The sequence below is a fragment of the Nerophis lumbriciformis genome, linkage group LG19 (genome assembly GCF_033978685.3).
Source record: "Nerophis lumbriciformis linkage group LG19, RoL_Nlum_v2.1, whole genome shotgun sequence".
Taxonomy (NCBI): domain Eukaryota; kingdom Metazoa; phylum Chordata; class Actinopteri; order Syngnathiformes; family Syngnathidae; genus Nerophis; species Nerophis lumbriciformis.
Genome location: NC_084566.2, coordinates 25655874 through 25680189, shown reverse-complemented (window position 1 = coordinate 25680189; position 24316 = coordinate 25655874). Strand labels below are relative to the sequence as shown.

Here is a 24316-nt window from a genome sequence, read left to right as displayed (position 1 = left end):
TGAAAACGTTTAAATTAATGGTTTAACTTCGGAAGTATTGTGAAAAACATCAAATTGATGCTTTGACGCTCACTGAACGAAGCTCATTTTTCTCCTGTGCTCCCTACAGTTAAGATGAATAAGGAAGTAATGTCACGTGTGGCGAAGAAGAGGCAAGCAGACCCTAAGGTGGTCCAGTACGTGTGGGCCGCCATAGAAGTCATCCGCAACCAGAAGCAGATCGCTAACATGGACCGCATCTCCAAGTAGGTGGTGGACCTTCCAAGATTACATGATGGCTGTTGTTGACGTCACTTAGACTTCTCTGTTGTCGCCTAACTGACTTGTTGACGAATGATGCTAAGTGTCCGCAGCGATGACACCTGATATGACCTGAAGGCCGCACACATTTTCTTCCACGAGCATGCCTTTACTACTGCACTGCTACACACTTATGTTGTGTTTTCTTGTGTTGCAGCAGACATTACAAACAAACATGTTTGGATACTGCTCAAATTTGTTTTGGATGCTATTTATAAGTTGCTTGTGTTTACTAAGACATGGATTCATCCATTATGTTCCTCAGTTGGAGCTCAACCAACAACAGCATAAAAAGCTATTGTTTACTCGGGTGAACTGTTATAAACATTAAAGGCTGAAAACTGTTGGTCGTCTTAAAAAAGGATGCAGGTTGTGTATGCTACAATGCTGGCAGTAAAGACAATCTGTGCACGCTGGCGATCTCTTGGCAAGCATTCCTGACCAAATGAATTGCTTAGCACGTTCAAACAACACCTCGGCTGAGAAGAGAGCTCTGGCTGTTGTCATGGCAACGTGAGGCAGCAGCGTGCCACGGATATTCCCGGCGACTCCCCCTCCCACCCTGCCACTACTGTCTTGCTGCTGCTTAATTCCTGCAGACGGCCTTTGTGGCTAAGAGGAGGGAGGAGCGAATGATTGTTTTGGTCAGGTGTAGGTGACCTGCATCAGAAAATGAACCGGGAATGAAGTTAATGGTCCATTTACACAACCTGAGATGAGCGAATTATTTTTCCCTAAATCTGCCTAAAATCTCACCAACACACCATCATTGATGTACTTTTTCCCCTCAGGTACCTGAGCCGCGTGTTCAACATGCACCCCAAGGAGACGGCCAGACAGCTGAGCCTGGCCGTGAAAGATGGCCTGGTGGTGGAGACCCTGACTGTGGGCTGCAAGGGTTCCAAAGCTGGCATCGAACAGGAAGGCTACTGGCTGCCTGGCGACGAAATGGTGAGCCTGTTGACACCCTCATTAATTTCAGCAGAACCCCAAACCTTAAAATATTTAGTTAAGTGATCAAACACACAGCAGCTGTGTCGCGGATGAGTTGCAGCATCCTTTGGAGGCTGTGTTTGAATGCCAATGCTGTCATAACACACACACAATCCACCTGAATCAGACCACACGGATAAATACGTCAGCTGTGTCAGCCCACCGTTACAGTGTTATTTCACGTCACTTATGAAATATTGACTGTTGACGTGACATCGGTGTCCAGCCGAACTGGCGTCACTTCAACAGCTGGAGTTTTAAACACTGCTCTCTGAATCACCACAGGAGTCTCAAGCGGAGGGAAGCAAGGTAAGTGTTGCATCGTTACTGTTCCGTAACCCTGTCCCCTCTTAACTAACATCCCTGTGGGAGAAGTCAGCGCCGTTACATGCAGCGCAGTCATGGATTTGACGGGATGTCCTCATGCTGGTTACATTCTTAACCATCATCTGCATACGATAAAACGGGAGCACTTGTTTGTTACCCAACGGGGCATAGATTAGAAGAAAAAGACCAGTGTACCCTGGCTAGATATATTTTATTGGTTGTCACTAAAAGTAAAACACCAGCACTTAAATAGCCAGTGAATTCCCTAAATGGTTAAGAAATGTCATACGTATTTAAATTGTTAACTTTAGCTTTCAAGCTTGACTTCCTTTTAGCCGTTATATGCTGACATTAGCACAACTCATGACAACCTATTCAGATGAGATATGACAGAAGTCCGTCACTGCGCTGCACTTTTTCTTTTTGAAGTAATCGGGATCCTAATAAAATATGCCCTAGCTACTCATGCAAAGATGTGCCTCTGCTACAAGAACAAAGTGGAGATTTTTTTTTAATTTAAATTGCAAGTTGAAACTTAATCATGTCTGGCTTAAGTGTGTCCTAATCCAATTTTCCACTAAGCGGTCCAGTTCAGTTGGAAATGTTGACATGTCTCAGCTCGGGTTGTCCAAAGTGCAGCCCAATGGCCATTTGCTGTCAGCAGCTTGTTTATTTTTAATTAATAATATACTTTGCCAGGATGTTTTTTTTTCCGTTAAATATATAATTCTTCAATATATCTACATGGCTTGGGGTTAAGCCTGTTTACAAAATTTAAAAAATGGCACTTTGACATCAGTTTTGGATAAACATTTTTCGTCTTGTTTTTCTGAAAGTGACCATTCTCTGTCCACCAATCAACACACTGCACTATGTCTAATTTAGGTATGTCAAATCATACAACGATCAGTATTTACATGTATTGCATTCCAAAGTAAAGTGTACTGCTTGGTGGAAACGAGGCTTTAAAGAGACATGTAGTTGCTTAGACACATCTATGCTTGGGTAGCATCTTTTAGTCCTTCAGAAGTCCTCGCTCCTACTGTGTTCTTCACTTCTGTCTTGCATGCTTGTTTCCTCTCTTCTTCCTGTCGTGTTACTAAAAGTGGGGAGGTGGGAGGGACAAGGTGCTTGTGTGCTTTTCCTTCTATTTTTCTACCCGCTGCTGTTTGTCACCCAGTAGGTAGTCAACATGTGAAAGTTTGTGTGAGGTCGTCCCCCACCCTCTCTAAAGTGGATTCAATCCGGCTGGGAAGCACCATGTTCTAATGCCGACCTCGGGAGTATTTACTCATAAAACAGACAGTGTTTCCACCTCGCTGGTCATAGCATTTAAATTACATTGAAGAAAGTGTCTGCCTCCAGTTAGACTGGATTGAATCCAACTTTTGTAAAAAGTCCTTCATCTTTGAATTCATACCTGTTCATTAAAGTTTTGTGTGCGTGTGCGCGTGTTCTTGCGAGCGTGTGTGCACGTGCAGTCCAAACAAACAAACCTCACGTTAAAATGACCCTTGCATGAACAGTTGTGTTGATGCTCTTTGACAATAGTAAATGAGCAAACATCTTCCTGCTCTTCTTTTCATTGGGTCTTCACTCAAACATTGCCCGTATGAACGGGTAGCAGGTCTATTTCCTCGCTCTGGAGTAGAAGTGGGCCAGTGTCGTAAATCAACTTTTATGGCGCGTCAAGGCCATTACTGAAGAGAGCAGGTTTTGTGTGTCACATTCAAAATTCTGAATCACAAGATTACTGCATCAAGAGGATGCCACGCTTTTCAGCTCACTTATCCGAGCCAGGGAGAGAAAGCAGTATGCGAGCAGATGTTTATGACATGTCAGTGATATATGATGACAGTATATGCATGCGAGGATTTTGAGGAGCCAGGAGCTCATATCTGAAGTTGCTGTGTCGCTATGCAGCCAATAAGGCCGCTTGGCTCGCTGCGTGTCCCAGCTTGATGCTACAAAGCGGAGCTCCCAAATACCTCCAACATCCAAGTCTTTGTTGGCAATGCGTTTTTTGTTTTGTTTTCTTCTTTGGCTTTTGATCACTACTAACTCCAAAGATCTCCAGGACGACGATGTCAGTCCACACTAGTATTGACTTAGTACCATTGAACACCAGGAGCATGTCTCAAGATCTTTTCAGTCTTCTATGTTGGGTTTTTCAGATCATTTTCTATTCCTTCCATTTACAATGTTATGTAAAGTAGTGGCTGGGTGGGTGGCCTCTTCCTTAAGTAGAGTTTAAACAAACAACAAACATTATCTCTGAAGAAGCTTTTTGTGACTTTTACTGAGCTGTATGCAATAATCATCTCCACGCTGCCTCCTCAGTCCAGATTGTGAGTGGGAGGGAGGACTTGGACCTACGACAGCTCGTTAAGATCTAATTTTTTTCTTGCAGCTCGGCCTTCAATGTGTCACCAGAACTTTTGTGAAATATTGCTTAATTAAATAAAGCTGACATAATTATATCAAATGAAACTACAATATGTTATAATAATAGTCAAAGTTTATATTTCCTATCTGCAACTGATTTATCTTGTTTTTTTCTTCTCTTCCTCCCTTACTGTGTTTGTCAGGTTGGGGAGGGGGATCAAGCCAACATCTCCTCTGCTGTGTGTCCTCCACAGGAGTGGGAGCCTGAGAGCCATGACTGGTACTGCTTTCAGTGTCACCTGCCGGGCGACGTGCTGCCCTGCGACAATTGCTTTCGTGTCTTCCACCTCAAGTGTCTGCCAGAGGAGGGCAGGCCCCACGACGCCGGGTCCCACTGGCAGTGTGTGGTCTGCAGGGTGAGTTGTATTTAGCATGGCTGACTTGCGTCCAGCTCTGATCTTAAACTTTGTAATGCGTCCACAGGGAAGTAAAAAGAAGAACTTGAACAAGCAGGAGATGTGCAAATATCTGCGCTTCATTGTCCAGCGGATGAAGGAGAGGGTGAGAAGGGGCACATTGTCTTTGACTTTTCTGTTTCATATGTGTGAGGCCACAGTGTTTCCCATACATATTTATTTGTTGCGGTCCGTCATGGATAAATTTGAACCATAAACTAATTTGGCGCTGTTGCCATCGCTTACTGTGTGTAAATGTAGCTTGTATGTAGATGGCATCAGTCAGTGGGGGACGGCGTGGCGAAGTTGGGAGAGTGGCCGTGCCAGCAATCTGAGGGTTACTGGTTCAATCCCCACCTTCTACCATCCTAGTCACGTCCGTTGTGTCCTTGAGCAAGACACTTCACCCTTGTTCCTGATGGGCCTGGTTAGCGCCGTGCATGGCAGCTCCCGCCATCAGTGTGTGAATGTGTGAGTGTGTGAATGGGTGAATGTGGAAATAGTGTCAAAGCGCTTTGAGTTCCTTAAAAAAAAAAAAAAAGGTAGAAAAGCACTATACAAGTACAACCCATTTACCATCATGACTCTGGCCTGTCTGACTGAGAATGTTGCCAACTTGGCGAGTATACAGACCCTTTTTAAGGTCATAAGAAATAAACACAAAAAGAACAAACAATTTGAATTACTAAACATATTTGTTTTACTTTTCATGTTTTGTTGCTCACTTTTTGTGTCCCACAGTCTATAAAAATGACATGTACCTGTGGCATGACCAGTTTTGCAAATAATTTTCTCCGAACCCAATCATGTGGGAAACACTGGGCTGCAAAGCCTTTTATTAGATTGTTTATCAGTAATCGTTCCCTATTGTCTTTGCTTGCCTCTATCTACAGTCAGCCGTTTAGCTTATCATGTCTAATGTAAGCCATGCGCTATTCTTCAACTACCTTGAGAGCTTACTTGAAGGTTCTCCTCTTCCTTACAGGCTGTGGACTTGAACAAGAAAGGCAAGGACACCAAACATCCCATGTACAGACGACTCATCCACACGGCGCTGGACGTCTCCAACATACAGGAGGTAGCTCACAAAGCCTGTCGAGCCGAGGCCATGTTTGCATTGCTTTGAGATCTAATGTTTTCTTCTTTGGCTTACAGAATCTGTCCGAGGGCAAGTACAAGAACTTTGAGGAGTTCAAGGCCGACGCCCAGTTGATTGTTCACAACACGGCCATCTTGTACGGAGGTTCGTTCTTCTATGTCTACCACAGCGTCAGCTTCATGTTGGTCAGTGAAATGTCTTTTGACTGTAATGATCTACTATTTGATGTTTGTGTGTAGTTCACAGCGACCAGGCTGAGATCGCACGGCTGCTCTTTAGTGACACCTGTCATGAGGTACTCTTCTCATCTACATGTTGATGAGAACCTAAAAGATGACTCTCATTTAGCTCCTTCTTCTTCTTGCAGCTGAATGAGCTGTTGCTGTGTAAGAACTGTTTCTACCTGTCCAACGCTCGCCCCGACAACTGGTTCTGTTACCCCTGTGTAAGTAAAAAGTGCAATCATAACCTAAAAATACTAAAACTATAATTCAAATTGAAGTGCCCACAAGTAGGTATGGACGATAATCGAATTTAGATTTTGGCTTTTGACAATCATAAAAACATTATAATAGAAAAAAGCAAATAGACAGCACGACATTCATCCTGACCTTATAGCGGTCAAAGCAAAGAGTGGAGGAAAAAAACATCCACCAGAAGTTTGGAATCCAACAATGGTTTCCACTCCATTTGACACAGCGGCAGTATCCCAAATCATTCATCTCTATTAAGCGTGTCTTAAAAAGGTGCTGTTTGCATTTTTACCGTCCCAAATAAAATAATTGGTGTTTACTGCGGTCTACTGCCATGTTTGTTGCTGTTGCACGCAATATTTACGAGTAGCGTGTTTTTCCCCGTCTTTATCAAAATATAACTATAGATGTCAACATTGTGTATGTGCTGAAAGCTTCATTTAAGATTGCTGCATTTGGTAAAAACGTAACTCTTAAGTTTTGCTCACATTTGATTTCTTTTATTTAGACTTTTGTGGTTGTTTAATAAAAGTTTTGCACTCTTCCGCTCTTTTTGTAACCTCACGAGGAACCCTGAAGAAACGTGTACCGGTATCCTTTTTCGCGATTTGAACGATTCGTACAGCTGAAAATAACGCAAGCATACGGCATTTTTTTCTGAGAAAGGCTGAATGGCGCCTAGTACCCATTGAGATAGACAGGAGTAGGGCTGCACAATTAATACAATTTTAATCCTGATCACAAATTTGGCTGCCACGATTAAATGATGATGATCAGCGGCGATATTAAATAAAAAACATTTTAAACAGGCAATCAAACAGATTGATTGATTGGTTTTGGTCTTGTCTTCAAGGCTGAGAACAGTGTGCCATGGTTAACAAAGTAAGTTGACGAACAAAGGGTTGTACACCACAAACCAAAACAGAAAAGTACAGGCAAAGGACGGACTAAAACATATAAAGCAGAGGTAAAATAAAACAGTTGAAAAACATCTTAAGAACAATCAGTCAGATAAAAGGCGGTTCAAAAATAAAAAACGTTCAAAGTCTCATGCTGGGATAAAAGCCACTGAGTAAAAATGGGTTTTAAGAAGGGTGTTAACAGTAGCCAAAGAAGGGGCCTGTCTCACATGGAGAGGGAGATCGTTCCAGAGTTTGGGACCCGCAACAGAGAAGGCCTTGTGCCCTCTGAGCTCGCGCTCTGATTTTGGTACCTCCAGGAGCAGCTGATCAGCTGACCTGAGGGACCGGGTGGGTGTATAGAGGTGGATCAGCTCAGAGAGGTAAGGTGGGGAAAGACCATCTATGGATTTAAAAACAAATACAATTATTTCCAAATGAACTCCAAACGACACAGGCAGCCAGTGAAGTGAGGCTAAAACAGGAGTAATGTGCTTTCTTTTGCTTGTGTTTGTTAACAGTCGGGCAGATGCATTTTGTACCAGCTGCAGACGTGAGAGGGAGGACTGGCTAATTCCAAAATACAAAGAGTTACAGTAATCCAGCCGAGATGTGATAAAGGCATGGATTACTGTCTCAAACTGCTGCCTGGAGAAAAGGTTTTTAACCTTGGCCAGCTGACGTAAATGAAAAAAGCTGGCTTTCACCACTCTGCCAATCTGACGGTCCAATTTAAAATCACTATCAATACGAAAGCCCAGGTTGGTGACCATGGCCTTAACATGCATAGTAAGGGGCCTAAGTCAACAGGGGGGGCTCACAAATACCACAACAACCCAGTAATGGTAGTGGTGCACACTTATTTCATTATTATTTTAGTAGTCTCCCTTTTTTTCGTTTTTTTATGTTTAATTTTAATCTTATATTATTTTTTAATTATTGCTATTAGTCCTATTGAAATACAGTTGACTTTTGCTGATTGATTTATTCCCATTTTTTGGTGTAGTGTTTTACAAGCCTTAACTTTAACCAGCATATTAATGTATCCTGCTGTATATGTGTTGTTAATCATTTTAAATCCTTAATAAATAACATTTAAAAACTTTGACATTACTAATACAAATATTAATTATGTGCATGCTTTATACAGAGTCCAAGTCATGACCTGGTCTGGGCCAAGATGAAAGGTTTTGGCTACTGGCCTGCCAAAGTCCTGCAGAGAGAAGACAACCAGGTGGACGTACGCTTCTTTGGCCACCAGCATCAAAGGTTTGCACGCCTTCACTTGTTTTCACTCACGACCACGGGTGTCCTGATCTAATACTAAGATCAGATGAAATCGAAAATTTTCAGAATAAGCGCTTTGATTCAAGCAGTTCTCTACGTTTATTTCTTTAACGATGGACAATCAGTTAACATCTAAATGTCCTCCAATAAGCACACATGGTTGGTCTTTTCTTGTATTTTTTAGTGAAGCCTTTTACAAAAATTGAACATGGTAGGCTGTAGGTTACTAGAAGCTCACAAGTCAGACATACCTAATACATAAGTGTCCCTAATTGAATACAATTTGTGTCTTAAACAACACTTTTGTCAATATAAACTATCCATCCATCCATCTTCTACCGCGTATTCCTTTCGGGGTCGCGGGGGGCGCTGGAGCCTATCTCAGCTACAATCGGGCGGAAGGCGGGGTACACCCTGGACAAGTCGCCACCTCATCGCAGGGCCAACACAGATAGACAACATTCACACTCACATTCACACACTAGGGCCAATTTAGTGTTGCCAATCAACCTATCCCCAGGTGCATGTCTTTGGAGGTGGGAGGAAGCTGGAGTACCCGGAGGGAACCCACGCAGTCACGGGGAGAACATGCAAACTCCACACAGAAAGATCCCGAGGCCGGGATTGAACTCACAACTATTCAGGACCTTCATATTGTGAGGCAGACGCACTAACCCTTCTACCACCGTGCTGTTAATATAAAATAATAGTAGTTGTATGTTACTTACACATACAAAGGCAGAAGCATATTAGAAAGCGTATCTAGTAACAAACGTGTCTGGATCAGTCAACGTTGTGCATTATGATCCTAACTTAATGAATTATTGTGGCCACTAAGTGTTGCCAAAAACAATTACCACCTCTATTTAAAGGCAGCTTAAAACCCTTCCAGGCGGTTCGTAATAAATAGGTTAGTGTTGTTCATACCTACCTTTGTTCTCTGTTTGACTAATTTCCCCTGATCAAGCCTTTTCTAACATTCCAAGTTACAAAAAAATAAAAGTATGTATGATACGTGCTGATATTTATATTTGGAACAAGACTCCAATATTGTATCGTATCAGAAATGGAAAAAGTTGTATGGGGACACGCCTACTCAACACACTATAAAAGATACTATTTAGATTATTCTAATCAAAGCATCCTGTAGTGAAAGTGTTGTCGTCATGGTGGTCTTTAGGGCGTGGATCCCTGCAGACAACATCCAGGACATCAAGGTGAGCGTGCAGCAGCTGCAGGTGAAGCGTAGCAGTGGGTGGAAGAAAGCCTGCGACGAGCTGGAGGTCTACCAGCGCTTCCTGAAGGAGGGTCGCTTCTGGAAAACCAAGATTGAAGATGCCGGCCAACCGAGCCAGCGGAAGGCGTCGCAGAACGAGAGCGACGGTGGCGGGAGGACGGAGCAGCCGGAGCGAAACGACGAGGCCGAGTCCAGCATCTCGTCCACCAGCAACGAGCAGGTTCGACAGGTCAGTGGAACACTTCGGATATTTATTGGGTAAAGTACCCAGCATGCCTTGCGGGCATTTTGTAAATATCAGTTAAAATGTGTGTTGCTACCCACACAGAAAGGTGGTTCATTGTTGTTGTTGTGTGTTGCACCTTTCTTAACCTTCCTGCAAGATGAAGATTGACTATACACACTTACCCTTAGGACCCAACTGTGACCCACTCATAAAAGTGTCTTCAGTCAGCATTACATTTTTTTTTTTTACTCTCAGCGCTTGAAATCTTTTAACAACTTCTAAGCTATCTATTGATTTTAGGATTTTATTATTTTTATGTGTTTTGTTTTATGTTTTTATTGGTTTTTTTATACCCTAACTGCCCAAGATCTTTTATCTAGCTTTCCAGTGGCTTATGGCGTTTGATCTTATTTAGCTCCTTAAAGTGCAAAAAGAATTACCGGTATGTATCATTGTCTTCTAACACCATCTGGTGGATAAGGGGTGCAATTACATCAAAACAAATATTGTTTTCCATTCAGCAAGAATTTAATTCATTCGGTTTCCATGGGAAAAGCATGGTAATACACCAGGATCCGGGTCATTTATAGTAGTAATCAATTGGGGCTGAAACAAGTCTTTAATGTAAGGGTGTATACCATATTTTATCTCCTATTCTAACAACATTGCGATTTTAAAGCCAAACATTTTTTTAGACTATATGGATAAATTTCGGGCCTCTTACCTTCAAACTGAACCATCAGTCACATAAGGAACACTTGAAATTACCATTTTGGGCCACAGTGTCGCACAAAGATTAAAGGAGAACTGCACTTTTAGGAATTTTGCCTATCTTTCAAAATCTCTATGTAAGACAAGAACACATATGTCTTTGTTTCTTTTAAACATTCTAACTTGTAATATACGACAAGTATGAGGTAGTGAACAATGACGCTAATGGGAGTCATTTATTGCTCCAAGAAAGCCATCTAAAAAATATCCCAAAACTGCCAACAACACTCCTTTTACATGTCGTGACCTGAATATTAGCAAAGTATTAGCGGTATTGTTATTAAAAGAGCTAACGCATTGATCACACAGAGGTAACTAGCTTATGATGCTATATTGACATAGTGAGCCGATGAGCTGCTGCATCACATCTGAGCAGGTAAGGTTGTGGCCATATATCCTACTCAGTGGCTTAGTGGTTAGAGTGTCTGCCCTGAGATCGGTAGGTTGTGTGTTCAAACCCCGGCCGAGTCATACCAAAGACTATAAAAATGGGACCCATTACCTCCCTGCTTGGCACTCAGCATCAAGGGTTGGAATTGGGGGTTAAATCACCAATAATGATCCCCCTGCTCCCCTCACTTCCCAGGGGGTGGTCAAGGGGATTGGTCAAATGCAGAGGACACATTTCACCACACCTAGTGTGTGTGTGACAATCAGTGTTGGGTTAGTTACTGAAAACCAGTAACTAGTTACAGTTACTAGTTACTTTATTTCAAAAGTAACTCAGTTACTAACTCAGTTACTTAAACCAAAAAGTAATGCGTTACTGTGAAAAGTAACTATTTAGTTACTTATATTTTTTTTTAAGGCCCCATTTAATGCCCTTTTAGCCTTCATTTTAGTACTGTTATTGCACTGGAGAATAATGCAATCTGTTGATCAACTTGACATGCATTTGCATCACTGAACTCTGCTAAGCAATGTGGTCTACATACAACACACAAAGACAAAGATATGTTTTAAAGGGCCAATTTGTTTCAGACCAGAACAAATTGACAAAACTATTTTAAATAGCTGCAACTTAACATACATAAGTAACAAACAGCATAATAACAACATAGCTGTAAAACAAGAAAGGCACACACTACATACATAAAGCCTAACCAGGCGTTTTTTTATCTCAAGGAATTCTGAAATAAAATCATGTCTGAAGCCCAGAACACTCTACACATTTCCCCACTTAGTTTAGAGAAAAGGAGATATTAGCCTGGCCCACTAGTATCCCTCCTTAGGTTTGTGAACTTTATAGTCTAAACATTTAGAGTGATGTGATAATCAAACACTCTAAAAGTCTAAAATGAAAGAGTATATAAGAGAATTGACAGAGTGTGTGTACCTTCAGTGTGCAGTGCCTCATTAAAATCCAGCCGCTGTTGGAGGTGGAGGTGAAGTGTGTGTCTCTTTACTAGCTTCGTCGAAGCATGTTGTTTTTGTAGCTGTTTCACCATATTTGAAACTTACATTCAACTAAAATGTTCTTTTCTTTGTGGTCGATAAAAGAAACGTACTGAAAATATCTCCATTTTAAGAAACTCGGCTTCGGGGTTCGCCATGACGTCTTGATAGTAGACACAGACACGCCCCCTCCCACACACACACACGCACACGCACACACACACGTACACACAGACAGCGCGCGGCGCGCCTCTTTTTTGTCGCCTCTTCAGCAGCGCTGCAACACTCAGATCTTCTCAGTTTCTAGCCGATACTACATAAAAAATAACGCAGTAACGCATCATGTAGTAACGGTAACTGAGTTACTGAATATAAAAAATAACGCGTTAGATTACTAGTTACCGCCGATAGTAACGGCGTTACAGTAACGCGTTACTTTGTAACGCGTTAGTCCCAACACTGGTGACAATCATTGGTACTTTAACTTAACTTTAACTTAATATTTCGAGAAGTTTAACTTAGACCCAGAAATGGTGAGAAAGACACAAAAATCCTTTGTGCCCACCTTTTTTTTTTAACCTATGTGAGGTTTATGATTAATTCTTCATCTAAACGGGAAGCTATGAACATCCCATCAGTCGGCATCTCAGTGAGAGTAGACATTGTAATTATTTGATTATGTTCATAATTTGTATTTCTTGTTTAGTGTAACCTATATGTGCTACAAATCAATGCAATATATACAGTGGGGCAAAAAAGTATTTAGTCAGCCACCGATTGTGCAAGTTCTCCCACTTAAAATGATGACAGAGGTCTGTAATTTTCATCATAGGTACACTTCAACTGTGAGAGACAGAATGTGAAAAAAAAATCCAGGAATTCACATTGTAGGATTTTTAAAGAATTTATTTGTAAATGATGGTGGAAAATAAGTATTTGGTCACTTCAAACAAGGAAGATCTCTGGCTCTCACAGACCTGTAACTTCTTCTTTAAGAAGCTCTTCTGTCCTCCACTCGTTACCTGTATTAATGGCACCTGTTTGAACTCGTTATCTGTATAAAAGACACCTATCCACAGCCTCAAACAGTCAGACTCCAAACTCCACTATGGCCAAGACCAAAGAGCTGTCGAAGGACACCAGGAAAACAATTGTAGAACTGCACCGGACTGTGAAGAGTGAATCTACAATAGGCAAGCAGCTTTGTGTGAAAAAAATCAACTGTGGGAGCAATTATCAGAAAATGGAAGACATACAAGACCACTGATAATCTCCCTCGATCTGGGGCTCCATGCAAGATCTCATCCCGTGGGGTCAAAATGATCATGAGAACGGTGAGCAAAAATCCCAGAACCACATGTGGGGACCTGGTGAATGACCTGCAGAGAGCTGGGACCAAAGTAACAAAGGTTACCATCAGTAACACACTACGCCGACAGGGGATCAAATCCTGCAGTGCCAGACGTGTCCCCCTGCTTAAGCCAGTGCATGTCCAGGCCCGTCTGAAGTTTGCCAGAGAGCACATGGATGATACAGCAGAGGATTGGGAGAATGTCATGTGGTCAGATGAAACAAAAATAGAACTTTTTGGTATAAACTCAACTCGTCGTGTTTGGAGGAAGAAGAATACTGAGTTGCATCCCAAGAACACCATACCTACTGTGAAGCATGGGGGTGGAAACATCATGCTTTGGGGCTGTTTTTCTGCTAAGGGGACAGGACGACTGATCCGTGTTAAGGATAGAATGAATGGAGCCATGTATCGTGAGATTTTGAGCCAAAACCTCCTTCCATCAGTGAGAGCTTTGAAGATGAAACGTGTCTGGGTCTTCCAGCATGACAATGATCCCAAACACACCGCCCAGGCAACGAAGGAGTGGCTCCGTAAGAAGCATTTGAAAGTCCTGAAGTGGCCTAGCCAGTCTCCAGACCTCAACCCCATAGAAAATCTGTGGAGGGAGTTGAAAGTCCGTGTTGCTCGGCGACAGCCCCAAAACATCACTGCTCTCGAGAAGATCTGCATGGAGGAATGGGCCAAAATACCAGCTACTGTGTGTGCAAACCTGGTAAAGACCTATAGTAATCGTTTGACCTCTGTTATTGACAACAAAGGTTATATTACAAAGTATTGAGTTGAATTTTTGTTATTGACCAAATACTTATTTTCCACCATAATTTACAAATAAATTCTTTAAAAATCCTACAATGTGAATTCCTGGATTTTTTTTCACATTCTGTCTCTCACAGTTGAAGTGTACCTATGATGAAAATTACAGACCTCTGTCATAATTTTAAGTGGGAGAACTTGCACAATTGGTGGCTGACTAAATACTTTTTTGCCCCACTGTATATGGGGTGTTATGGGCTAGGAACAGAGACTAGGGTTTCGACTGGGAGAGAGGAGGCAGTTTGGTTGACACCGTGTATTAAAGAATTTGTGATGGACAGCAGATATATACACAACAATGAGTTGAATGGCCATTCAACATGAAAGTAATTTGGAAAACAACACAGTTACTATATACATACCGGTATATACAATTCTAAGTCCATTACTTAGTGTCTCTGGATCTTGTAAAAAGTCTCAGTTCAGACTTAATAAAGTTCTTGAAAAAAAGGATGGCCGCACAGTCCATGTGCTGCAGGTTAAGATGGAAAAATGTAAAGGGTCGGCTCGAGAGCCTTCTACCCGCCAAGACAGAACAGGTGGTGGGGTTCCTGGCTAGAATCCTCCAAGAACGATCCTTGGACTAGATGTTTCTTTTCCTTAGCTCGCCATCAAAAAGAGAAGCCTGGCCTGTGTAAGAGCCAGGACCATTCTTATAAATCCATGTGTACACAAAATATCTTCTTTAAATAACACTAATTGTATTATAAAGTATACAGAATATGTTCTAGTTCTTTCCTCAATATTGTACAATATAAATCAATAAACATGTCAGAATCACAATATGCAATAAAATGCTAAAATAACTATTAGCAGCATAAATATGACCTATACAAAGCAGTCAGTGCACTAAACGTGCTTATTATCAAAACACATTTAAAAGTACATTCAATACACAAATAGTTATCAAAGGTTTAAATCATAAACCTTGTATATGGACGATTGAGAATATGCTACAAAGACTGTTGCAATGAAAACAATCGTAAAAAGATAAATGCTAAAGGTGCTACTTTCATAAATATGGACTCACCAACTCTTCTAGTCACACACAGCTTAATGAGAAAAAACTCCGGCGCTGGTAGTCGGCTGTATAAAGTTACAAATAGGCATTTTAGTTTAGATTCAGTCAGCACAATATTTCAGGTGAAAACGAGAATAAAAACCTACCTCGAGCAGAAATACAACCGGTTTCCCCTCAAGTTCTGTCTACTGGCCACTTCCTGCTACCGGCTTATAAGCACAGCTAATTGGACCGTGGCGGTCACGTGACTAGGAAGTGTGCACAGCGCTCAAAGAGTAATAGGAAGCAAGAGCATACCAGTCACTTCCTGCTACCGGCATATAACCAAAGCTGATTGGACTGTGGCGGTCACGTGACTAGGAAGAGCGCAAAGAGTAAATAGAAAGCAAGATCATACCAGTCACTGCAAAAGGTATGGATTTGACACCTGCGTTACATTAGCACTTAGCAATAGTGCTACTTGCTGGATCTGCTTATCACACAGCTTCTAAAACTTGTAGCTCATCCTCCGTATATTCAGGCTAAAAAATATAAGGCTTTGGATCATTTTTTGTACCAAAGTAGTTGTCGTCGTCTCATGAAGTCTGCCATTATTGGTAGTGTTGTTGAAGGAAACAGAGAACGTTGTGATGCGTCTGTAAAATGAATATGCCGCCATATGCGTAACATGATCAAAATACGTAAATACTTTGTTATTATGAATGTGTCTGTTACTACATTACATATATACCTAGTGTGTATATAAAACGTTGAGAAAGGTTTTGGATGATTTTCAGAGTGCTTCATAGGCAGTATAGCGCAAATTCCATTACCTCCATCATTAGCTGACTTCTGCTGGTTAGAATGCATAAAAAAGTCAAGCATATGTGTTCTTGTCTTACATAATGTTTGTGAGTGATAGACCTAAAAAGTTTAAAAAAAAGTGTAGTTCTACTTAAAACAAGCTAATGGTTCTCTGACGAGTAACGCCATCTACTGTCTGTATTTGTAAGTACAAGTCACTCAGACAGTTCTATAATGTGTTTGTCCGGGAGCCGGATGGCGGCAAATCTATCACATTTTTCTGTGGCATTCCGAATGTATCAGTGTCAGTCCACCACATTAAGTAAATGTATGGGAAGCTCTTCATGGTCACTGAGTTAATGTTCCATGTCTGTGGGTTCAAATGTACGGCCCGCGGGCCGAATCAGGCCCGCGAACAGGCTTTATCCGGCTCGTGTGATGAGTTTGCCAAGTATAGAAATTAACTACTTTTTTTATTTTTTGGAACGAAAGAGACTGCTGTTCTAAATGTGTCCACTGGATGTCACAACAGCAATTCTGTTAGGCAAGCAAACGGTTTATACCGAGGCCAAGCAAGAAGTACACAGTAAAGGGGGACTTTGGCTCCTCCTCCTCGACTCACATGAAACTTAAAACCCGCCTGTCAGGTTCAAACACTGATGACATCTATTAAACAAGACAAGAAGCAAAGAATTAAACAGAGACAGAATTAAATTTGGCTCAATTTGAGGAGAGACGTCTGGGCTGTACTCTTGTACAGTCTGCAGCACGCTCTGGCGAAAGATTGTACGCCACCTCTTTTATTTGGACTTTCCCTGATTACATGGCAACAGCTGTTTCTAAGGGACATGGGTCGTAAACAGCCATCACCTTTGATTACAACAGTTCAAAGAAAAGGTCGTAAAACAGTTCACCGAAAAGATCGTAAAACAGTTCACTGAAAAGGTTGCCTTGAGGGGAGTCAGGCCCTGCTTCCTCACCGCTTTGTAGTTCTTGGGTCACGACAATATCTTTCTGTTAATTACAATACATGAAAGAAACAGAACACCTTCATGTTGCTTCCCATCCTACACAGTGGAGTTTTACAAGCCTTCTGCTTGGTAGGTTCAAAGACAGCTTTTGTCTTCTCGCCGGGAACTCATTTCAACACAGTTTTGTGATAACTTAGATACAATAATTCTGACATTGCCGTTTTCGGTCTTCTGCTTCGAACACATCATCATTTGGCACCCTCGTTGCCCCAAAATATCTCTGTCAAACACGACAAACGTGAACTTAACCCATTTGAATCATTTTTACCTCCGTTTCATACGGTTTGTTGAGTTAGCTCTAGATTGATACGTAGACATGACAAAGGATGTATTTGATATCTGGAAGAGTTTACATGTTGTGTTTTTGTTCAATTCCAGAAACACTGTGACTTAAAGTTTAATCCTGGTTTTGTAGATACACTGATACCAAGTCTAAGCTCATTGTGTTTTTGAAGCTGCACCAATTTCCTCAGAATTTTCAACAAATTTGAAGTGTTTTGTCCAGAGGATTATTTGTACGTTTTCATAATGTGTTTTTCTATTTTTGGCCAAAGTAAAACAACCTGAAGTTGTCTTTATTTTTAAGTTATCATGCCATGATTTTACCATTCCGGCCCACTTGGGAATAGATTTTCCTCCATGCGGCCCCTGAGCTAAATTGAATTGTCTGTCATACATTTATTGAAATGGTTTCTTCCTCCAGATGAAAGGCAGCCATGAGCCGAAAGCCAAGAAAAGTCGTCGAAGTCAACAGGTGGAACCCAAAGAAGAAGCTAGCGTATGTTTGCTTTTTGATCAATCAAGACTAGTCATTGATGATCAATAGTTCTATGGCAGGCCTGGGCAATTATTTTGACTCGGGGGGCCAAATTTAGAGAAAAAAATGTGTCTGGGGGCCGGTATATCTATTTTTAGGAAAACTAATACGAAACCTCACAATAAAGTCTGATTGAATGCTAAAATTTTTATGACAGACCGTCTTAAAAACAGAATGGAATTTTTTATTTTTCTATGAACGATAAAACCCTGAATATTGAGAACATATGAACATCACACCCCCTCTCAATCGACATATTTTACAATCAAGCCAAATGCAACAAAAACAGAGAAATATGAATGCGAAGGGTAAAAAAACAAAAAACATACACTCTGATACATCACTAAGCTTTAGAACTTTGCTGTAAAAATCTCCTTCCGCGTCTGTCCCTGACACCCGGATTTCAGGCTGGCCGCTCTGGAAACACTCTGTGGAAACGCTCCCCACCCACACTGCTTGGTGCCTCGTCCGACCTGCTGTGACGTTGATTACCATAGTAACTAGTAGGGTTGTACAGTATACGGGTATTAGTATACTACCACGATACTAATCAATCAATCAATCAATCAATGTTTATTTATATAGCCCTAAATCACAAGTGTCTCAAAGGGCTGCACAAGCCACAACGACATCCTCGGTATAGCCCACATAAGGGCAAGGAAAAACTCACCCCAGTGGGACGTCGATGTGAATGACTATGAGAAACCTTGGAGAGGACCGCATATGTGGGTAACCCCCCCCCCCTCTAGGGAGACCGAATGCAATGGATGTCGAGTGGGTCTAACATAATATTGTGAGAGCCCAGTCCATAGTGGATCCAGCATAACAGTAAGAGTCCAGTCCACAGTGGGGTCAGCAGGAAACCATCCCGAGCGGAGACGGGTCAGCAGCGCAGAGATGTTCCCAACCGATATACAGGCGAGCGGTCCACCCCGGGTCCCGACCCCGGACAGCCAGCACCCCATCCATGGCCACCGGATCTGTGTGTCTCCCCTTCCACAAGGGATAGGGGGGAGCAGAGGAGAAAAGAAAAGAAACGGCAGATCAACTGGTCTAAAAAAAGGGGGGCTATTCAAAGGCTAGAGTATACAAATGAGTTTTGAGATGGGACTTAAATGTTTCTACTGAGGTAGGATCTCTAACTGTTACCGGGAGGGCATTCCATAGTACTGGAGCCCGAATAGAAAACGCTCTACAGCCCGCAGACTTTTTTTGGGCTCTGGGAATCACTAATAAGCCGGAGTTCTTTGAACGCAGATTTCTTGCCGGGACATATGGTACAATACAATCGACAAGATAGGACGGAGCTAGACCGTGTAGTATTTTATACGTAAGTAGTAAAACCTTAAAGTCGCATCTTAAGTGCACAGGAAGCCAGTGCAGGTGAGCCAGTATAGGCGTAATATGATCAAACTTTCTTGTTCTTGTCAAAAGTCTAGCAGCCGCATTTTGTACCAACTGTAATCTTTTAATGCTAGACATAGGGAGACCCGAAAATAATACGTTACAGTAATCGAGACGAGACGTAACGAACGCATGAATAATGATCTCAGCGTCGCTAGTGGACAAAATGGAACGAATTTTAGCGATATTACGGAGATGAAAGAAGGCCATTTTAGTAACACTCTTAATGTGTGACTCAAAGGAGAGAGTTGGGTCGAAGATAATACCCAGATTATTTACTGAGTCGCTTTGTGTTATTGTTTGGTTGTCAAATGTTAAGGTGGTATTATCAAATAAATGTCGGTGTTTAGCAGGACCGATAATCAGCATTTCCGTTTTCTTAGTGTTGAGTTGCAAGAAGTTAGCGGACATCCATTGTTTAATTTCATTAAGACACGCCTCCAGCTGACTACAATCCGGCGTGTTGGTCAGCTTTAGGGGCATGTAGAGTTGGGTGTCATCAGCATAGCAATGAAAGCTAACACCGTATTTGCGTATGATGTCGCCTAGCGGCAACATGTAAATACTAAAAAGTGCAGGGCCAAGAACCGAACCTTGGGGGACTCCGCACGTTACCTTAACATAGTCCGAGGTCACATTGTTATGGGAGACGCACTGCATCCTGTCAGTAAGATAAGAGTTAAACCACGACAAGGCTAAGTCTGACATACCAATACGTGTTTTGATATGCTCTAATAAAATGTTATGATCGACGGTATCGAAAGCAGCGCTAAGATCAAGAAGCAGCAACATAGATGACGCATCAGAATCCATCGTTAGCAGTAGATCATTAGTCATTTTTGCGAGGGCTGTCTCCGTAGAGTGATTTGCCCTGAAACCGGATTGAAAAGGTTCACAGAGATTGTTAGACATTAAGTGTTCATTTAGCTGCTAATGAATCATATTCGGTACTATACCGCCTCTGAAAAGTACCGGCCCGCCACAACCTAAGATTTTTTGTTAAAATAAAGGCAATAATGCAATTTTTTCTGGTCCCCTTTATTTAGAAAAGTATCGAAAAGTACCGAAATAATATTGGTATCAGGACAACACTAGTCACTAAAATATCATGCAAAAGCGCAGATTCCAACCATTGAAATACGTTGTATAGTTCAAGACTTATGGTAATTTGAAAACATCACTGCTCATCATAATGGCAGCTACAGTTTCCATGTTAAAGATCTAAAAAAGTTATTTGGGAATGTCCGGCAGGCCAGATTGAAAAGCTTAACGGGCCGCATGTGGCCCCCGGGCCTTAATTTGCCCAGGTCTGTTCTATGGCATAGTTGCGTTGGTGAGACCACACCATCTTCAATTCACCATTCTAGAACTTTCTTTTCCCACCAGGACCCGGAACCCGAGATGGAGGCAGTCAGCTCCAGTCAGGAGATCCCCGTGTCGTCGGCGCCACCGCAGCCTGAGAGGCTGTCGGTGTCCACGCAGACCAAGAAGGCCAGCGGGGGGTCGCCTCGCACGCTGCACCGCGGCACGCAAACCGCCTCCGACGGCGCCTGCCAGAACATGTGCCACGAAAAGTACACCAAGGTGTTCAGCGACGTCAAGGAGATGATGAAAGCCGACAACAAGAGGGAGACGGAGCGAGTGGTCCGGGAAGCTCTGGAGAAGGTGACTCCGTGTTTTTTTTCTTACATTTGTAAACAAACGCAGGTTAGCGGAGAAGGAATAACGTGTTCCTCGTGTCGGTCAAGCTGCGGGCGGAAATGGAGGAGGAGAAGCGGCAGGCGGTGGGCAAGGCGGTGGGCGGGGCTCAGGCGGAGATGGACAGGAAGTGCAAGCAGGTGAAGGACAAGTGCAAAGAGGAGCTGGTGGAGGAAGTGAAGAAGCTGGTGAGCCAACACAAACAACTCATCTCGCAGACCAAGAAGAAACAGTGGGTGAGTCAACCAACCTGATGGACCTCTTTCACTATCCGCTCCCCTCCTACTTGTGTGTGTTTGTGTTCTGGCAATGCTTACTTAATGGGGACATCGCTCTGTTTACACAGTCACCTTTAGAAAAAAACAGGTCCCTTAAAGGGAAACCTTTTTAAATGATATAGTCAGATCCATTCTGGCATTATTGTGATTCTGTATGGTATCCATCCTTAGTTAAAACTAATATATTTTTCCAAAAACAAAATCTGGTTTAGTGTTCCTTAGAATGACATTTTCATACAGCATGATTATAAAACATTATTACCTTAAAGTATGATTCACATTCAGAATTTCCCATCCGTCTATATATGGTAGTTGGAGTTGCAGACAACTTCATTACTGCTAAATAGCAGTTTTCAGTAATGTCACAGAAGATGCAGGATTTGCTTTAACATTTAAGTGGTGAAACTTCCTATAAGAGGACAGCTATAGTGCTGTATTCTGAGGATCATGTCATATTTAATTGGAACTTCTTTTTTTTGTAAATGGTCCTCAGTAGTCACGTACAAATGTGTGTGAATTATGCAAGATTATTTAAATTTGGTCCCCATGAACCATATTAACTCTTTTTCCCCAGGGTCCCCAGTAAGAATGATCAGCACATTACTTCATCAATCCAGAGATTTATAGACGTGTATGAGCTAACTTTTTTTTATGCCTCCACAACCTGTAGAAAGGGTGGTCCCCACAAATAATGATCATAAACTTGGTCCCCATTCCAAATGATAACCTGTGTGTGTGTGTGTGTGTGTGTGTGTGTGTGTGTGTGTGTGTGTGTGTGTGTGTGTGTGTGTGTGTGTGTGTGTGTCAGTGTTACAACTGCGAGGAGGAGGCCATGTACCACTGCTGCTGGAACACCTCCTACTGCTCCATCAAGTGTCAGCAGGAGCACTGGCACGCCGACCACAAGCGCACCTGTCGCAGGAAGAGATGAACTAGCCTTACCCTCTCAGCACGCCATTGGATTTTAGCCCCTCCGGTCGTCAGTGACTGCAACACACACACACACACACACACACAAACTGACCTTCTTCCTTTGTGACTCCCATCTTTTAAACATTGTATTATTTTTTTTATTTAAGGTGATTTTTCTGGCGATTTCATTTTCTTAAATGTAGTTTCTGTCACAGAGATGTGTGACAGGATGTTATTTAAGCGTGCAGCATTAACTTCTTTCCTTTTAAAAAAAAAAAAAAAAAAAAACTATTTCAAGGGGATATAAAACACAAAATGTGAAAAAAGACGACAATGAACCGACGACACAGCACCTTTTTTAATCGGATCATTTATTGGGGACAGGGTCGCGAAACAAATCTTAGAATTTATTATTAATGTTTCACTTTATTGTGCATGTTTTCTTTAACTGCACAACGTTGTCATAACAATGTTTTGTTTTTTTAAACATTTGTCTCCATGGTAACACTACAGTACGATAATCACCATGTTAAACCAAATGACAACCTTGATGCTGTTCGTCCATGGCGTCACCAGGTGGCGCCCTAAACCTCTTCAAAGTGTTTCCTCTGTGATGAAGACTGACTGAATAGGACTTTTTTTTTTTTTTAACGTTGTTACCGTAACTCTTCTAATAGGGCCACACCATGACGCAAAAGTCTGCTTTTATTGTGAAGTATGTGTCAAAGCCTTTTCCAAGCCAAGTCAGGATGCTGAGACAGGAGCTGCTATTGGAAGATTTACATAAACGGTCAAGCTTTTTTTTTTTTTTTTTTCGCCTTTTGGCTTCTCTCAGCTTCCTGGAAGTTGTCAACTTCCAACTGTAAATCAGACTTTTCAGGACTAAATGTTGCGGCGTCGGGGGTCTTCAAGGCCGTTGCACTACGTGTAAATAACGTGTCCTGCGTCATGTGTGTACTTCTGTAAATGACGTCACACGTGCTTGCATCAGCCTCTCCTGTTGCTATGACGACCTGCTGCTCTCCTCTTGGTTTCACGTCTCCACTTTGACCTTTCTCTGATGAGTACCTGGTCCTCTTCCACCCGTTATTCCAGCGTGCACGTGCATGAGAAAGACCGCGCCTTTTCAGCATCCTCGCCTTCGTTTGATTGAAGACTTATGCAAAGTGAGCACAAAGTGTTTGTTTGTTTTTTTTTAGTTTTGTAAAGCCGACTGCTCATTGTTATAAAGACTTTGTAGTAATCATAAAGACAAAGTTATACTCGTCACATCTTTCTGTTGCTCTAGCTAGCAATATGTATATAATCTATTCTATGTGCTAACATGGAGCAAATAAATGTATCACCAAGTCTCACTGGTTGCTTGTTGGCCAAATGTCTCCAGTGGAAACAAATAATTCAGAACATTATTTTTAAAGTTGTAATACAATTTTAGAAATAAATACAAATTTCAACACTTTCAGAAAGTAATTAGAAATATTTGAATAAATATAATAATTCAAAACAAAAAACAATCGAACTATAACTTGGCAATTTAAAGTATAAATATCCATCCATCCATCCATCCATCTTCTTCCGCTTATCCGAGGTCGGGTCGCGGGGGCAGCAGCCTAAGCAGGGAAGCCCAGACTGCCCTCTCCCCAGCCACCTCGTCCAGCTCTTCCTGTGGGACCCCGAGGCGTTCCCAGGCCAGCCGGGAGACATAGTCTTCCCAACGTGTCCTGGGTCTTCCCCGCGGCCTCCTACCGGTTGGACGTGCCCTAAACACCTCCCTAGGGAGGCGTTCGGGTGGCATCCTGACCAGATGCCCGAACCACCTCATCTGGCTCCTCTCGATGTGGAGGAGCAGCGGCTTTACTTTGAGCTCCTCCCGGATGACAGAGCCTCTCACCCTATCTCTAAGGGAGAGCCCCGCCACCCGGCAAAGGAAACTCATTTCGGCCGCTTGTACCCGTGATCTTGTCCTTTCGGTCATAACCCAAAGCTCATGACCATAGGTGAGGATGGGAACGTAGATCGACCGGTAAATTGAGAGCTTTGCCTTCCAGCTCAGCTCCTTCTTCACCACAACGGATCGATACAGCGTCCGCATTACTGAAGACGCCGCACCGATCCGCCTGTCGATCTCACGATCCACTCTTCCCTCACTCGTGAACAAGACTCCGAGGTACTTGAACTCCTCCACTTGGGGCAAGATCTCCTCCCCAACCCGGAGATGGCACTCCACCCTTTTCCGTGCGAGAACCATGGACTCGGACTTGGAGGTGCTGATTCTCATCCCAGTCGCTTCACACTCAGCTGCGAACCGATCCAGTGAGAGCTGAAGATCCTGGCCAGATGAAGCCATCAGGACCACAT

The 24316-nt window shown here is 42.4% G+C and overlaps 1 protein-coding gene across 4 annotated transcripts in view; it reads left to right on the top strand.

Moving 5' to 3' along the window:
* The window catches only part of zmynd11 (zinc finger, MYND-type containing 11), a 28391-nt gene extending 5078 nt beyond the window's left edge, over nucleotides 1–23313 (top strand). For 2 of the 4 annotated variants that reach the window (XM_061979098.2, XM_061979097.2), the window contains exons 2-16: nucleotides 110–245; nucleotides 1092–1251; nucleotides 1579–1602; nucleotides 4209–4421; nucleotides 4489–4566; nucleotides 5446–5538; nucleotides 5616–5703; nucleotides 5799–5854; nucleotides 5927–6004; nucleotides 8082–8200; nucleotides 9399–9684; nucleotides 17553–17627; nucleotides 20457–20735; nucleotides 20819–21004; nucleotides 21855–23313. In XM_061979098.2, the coding sequence (XP_061835082.1) occupies nucleotides 115–245; nucleotides 1092–1251; nucleotides 1579–1602; nucleotides 4209–4421; nucleotides 4489–4566; nucleotides 5446–5538; nucleotides 5616–5703; nucleotides 5799–5854; nucleotides 5927–6004; nucleotides 8082–8200; nucleotides 9399–9684; nucleotides 17553–17627; nucleotides 20457–20735; nucleotides 20819–21004; nucleotides 21855–21977 (1989 nt within the window). In that variant the 5' untranslated portion in view covers nucleotides 110–114 and the 3' untranslated portion in view covers nucleotides 21978–23313. The remainder of the gene's footprint in view (nucleotides 1–109; nucleotides 246–1091; nucleotides 1252–1578; nucleotides 1603–4208; nucleotides 4422–4488; nucleotides 4567–5445; nucleotides 5539–5615; nucleotides 5704–5798; nucleotides 5855–5926; nucleotides 6005–8081; nucleotides 8201–9398; nucleotides 9685–17552; nucleotides 17628–20456; nucleotides 20736–20818; nucleotides 21005–21854) is intronic. The other 2 variants (XM_061979099.2, XM_072915221.1) reach the window with 2 other exon arrangements.
* The last annotated feature ends 1003 nt before the right edge of the window (nucleotides 23314–24316 follow it).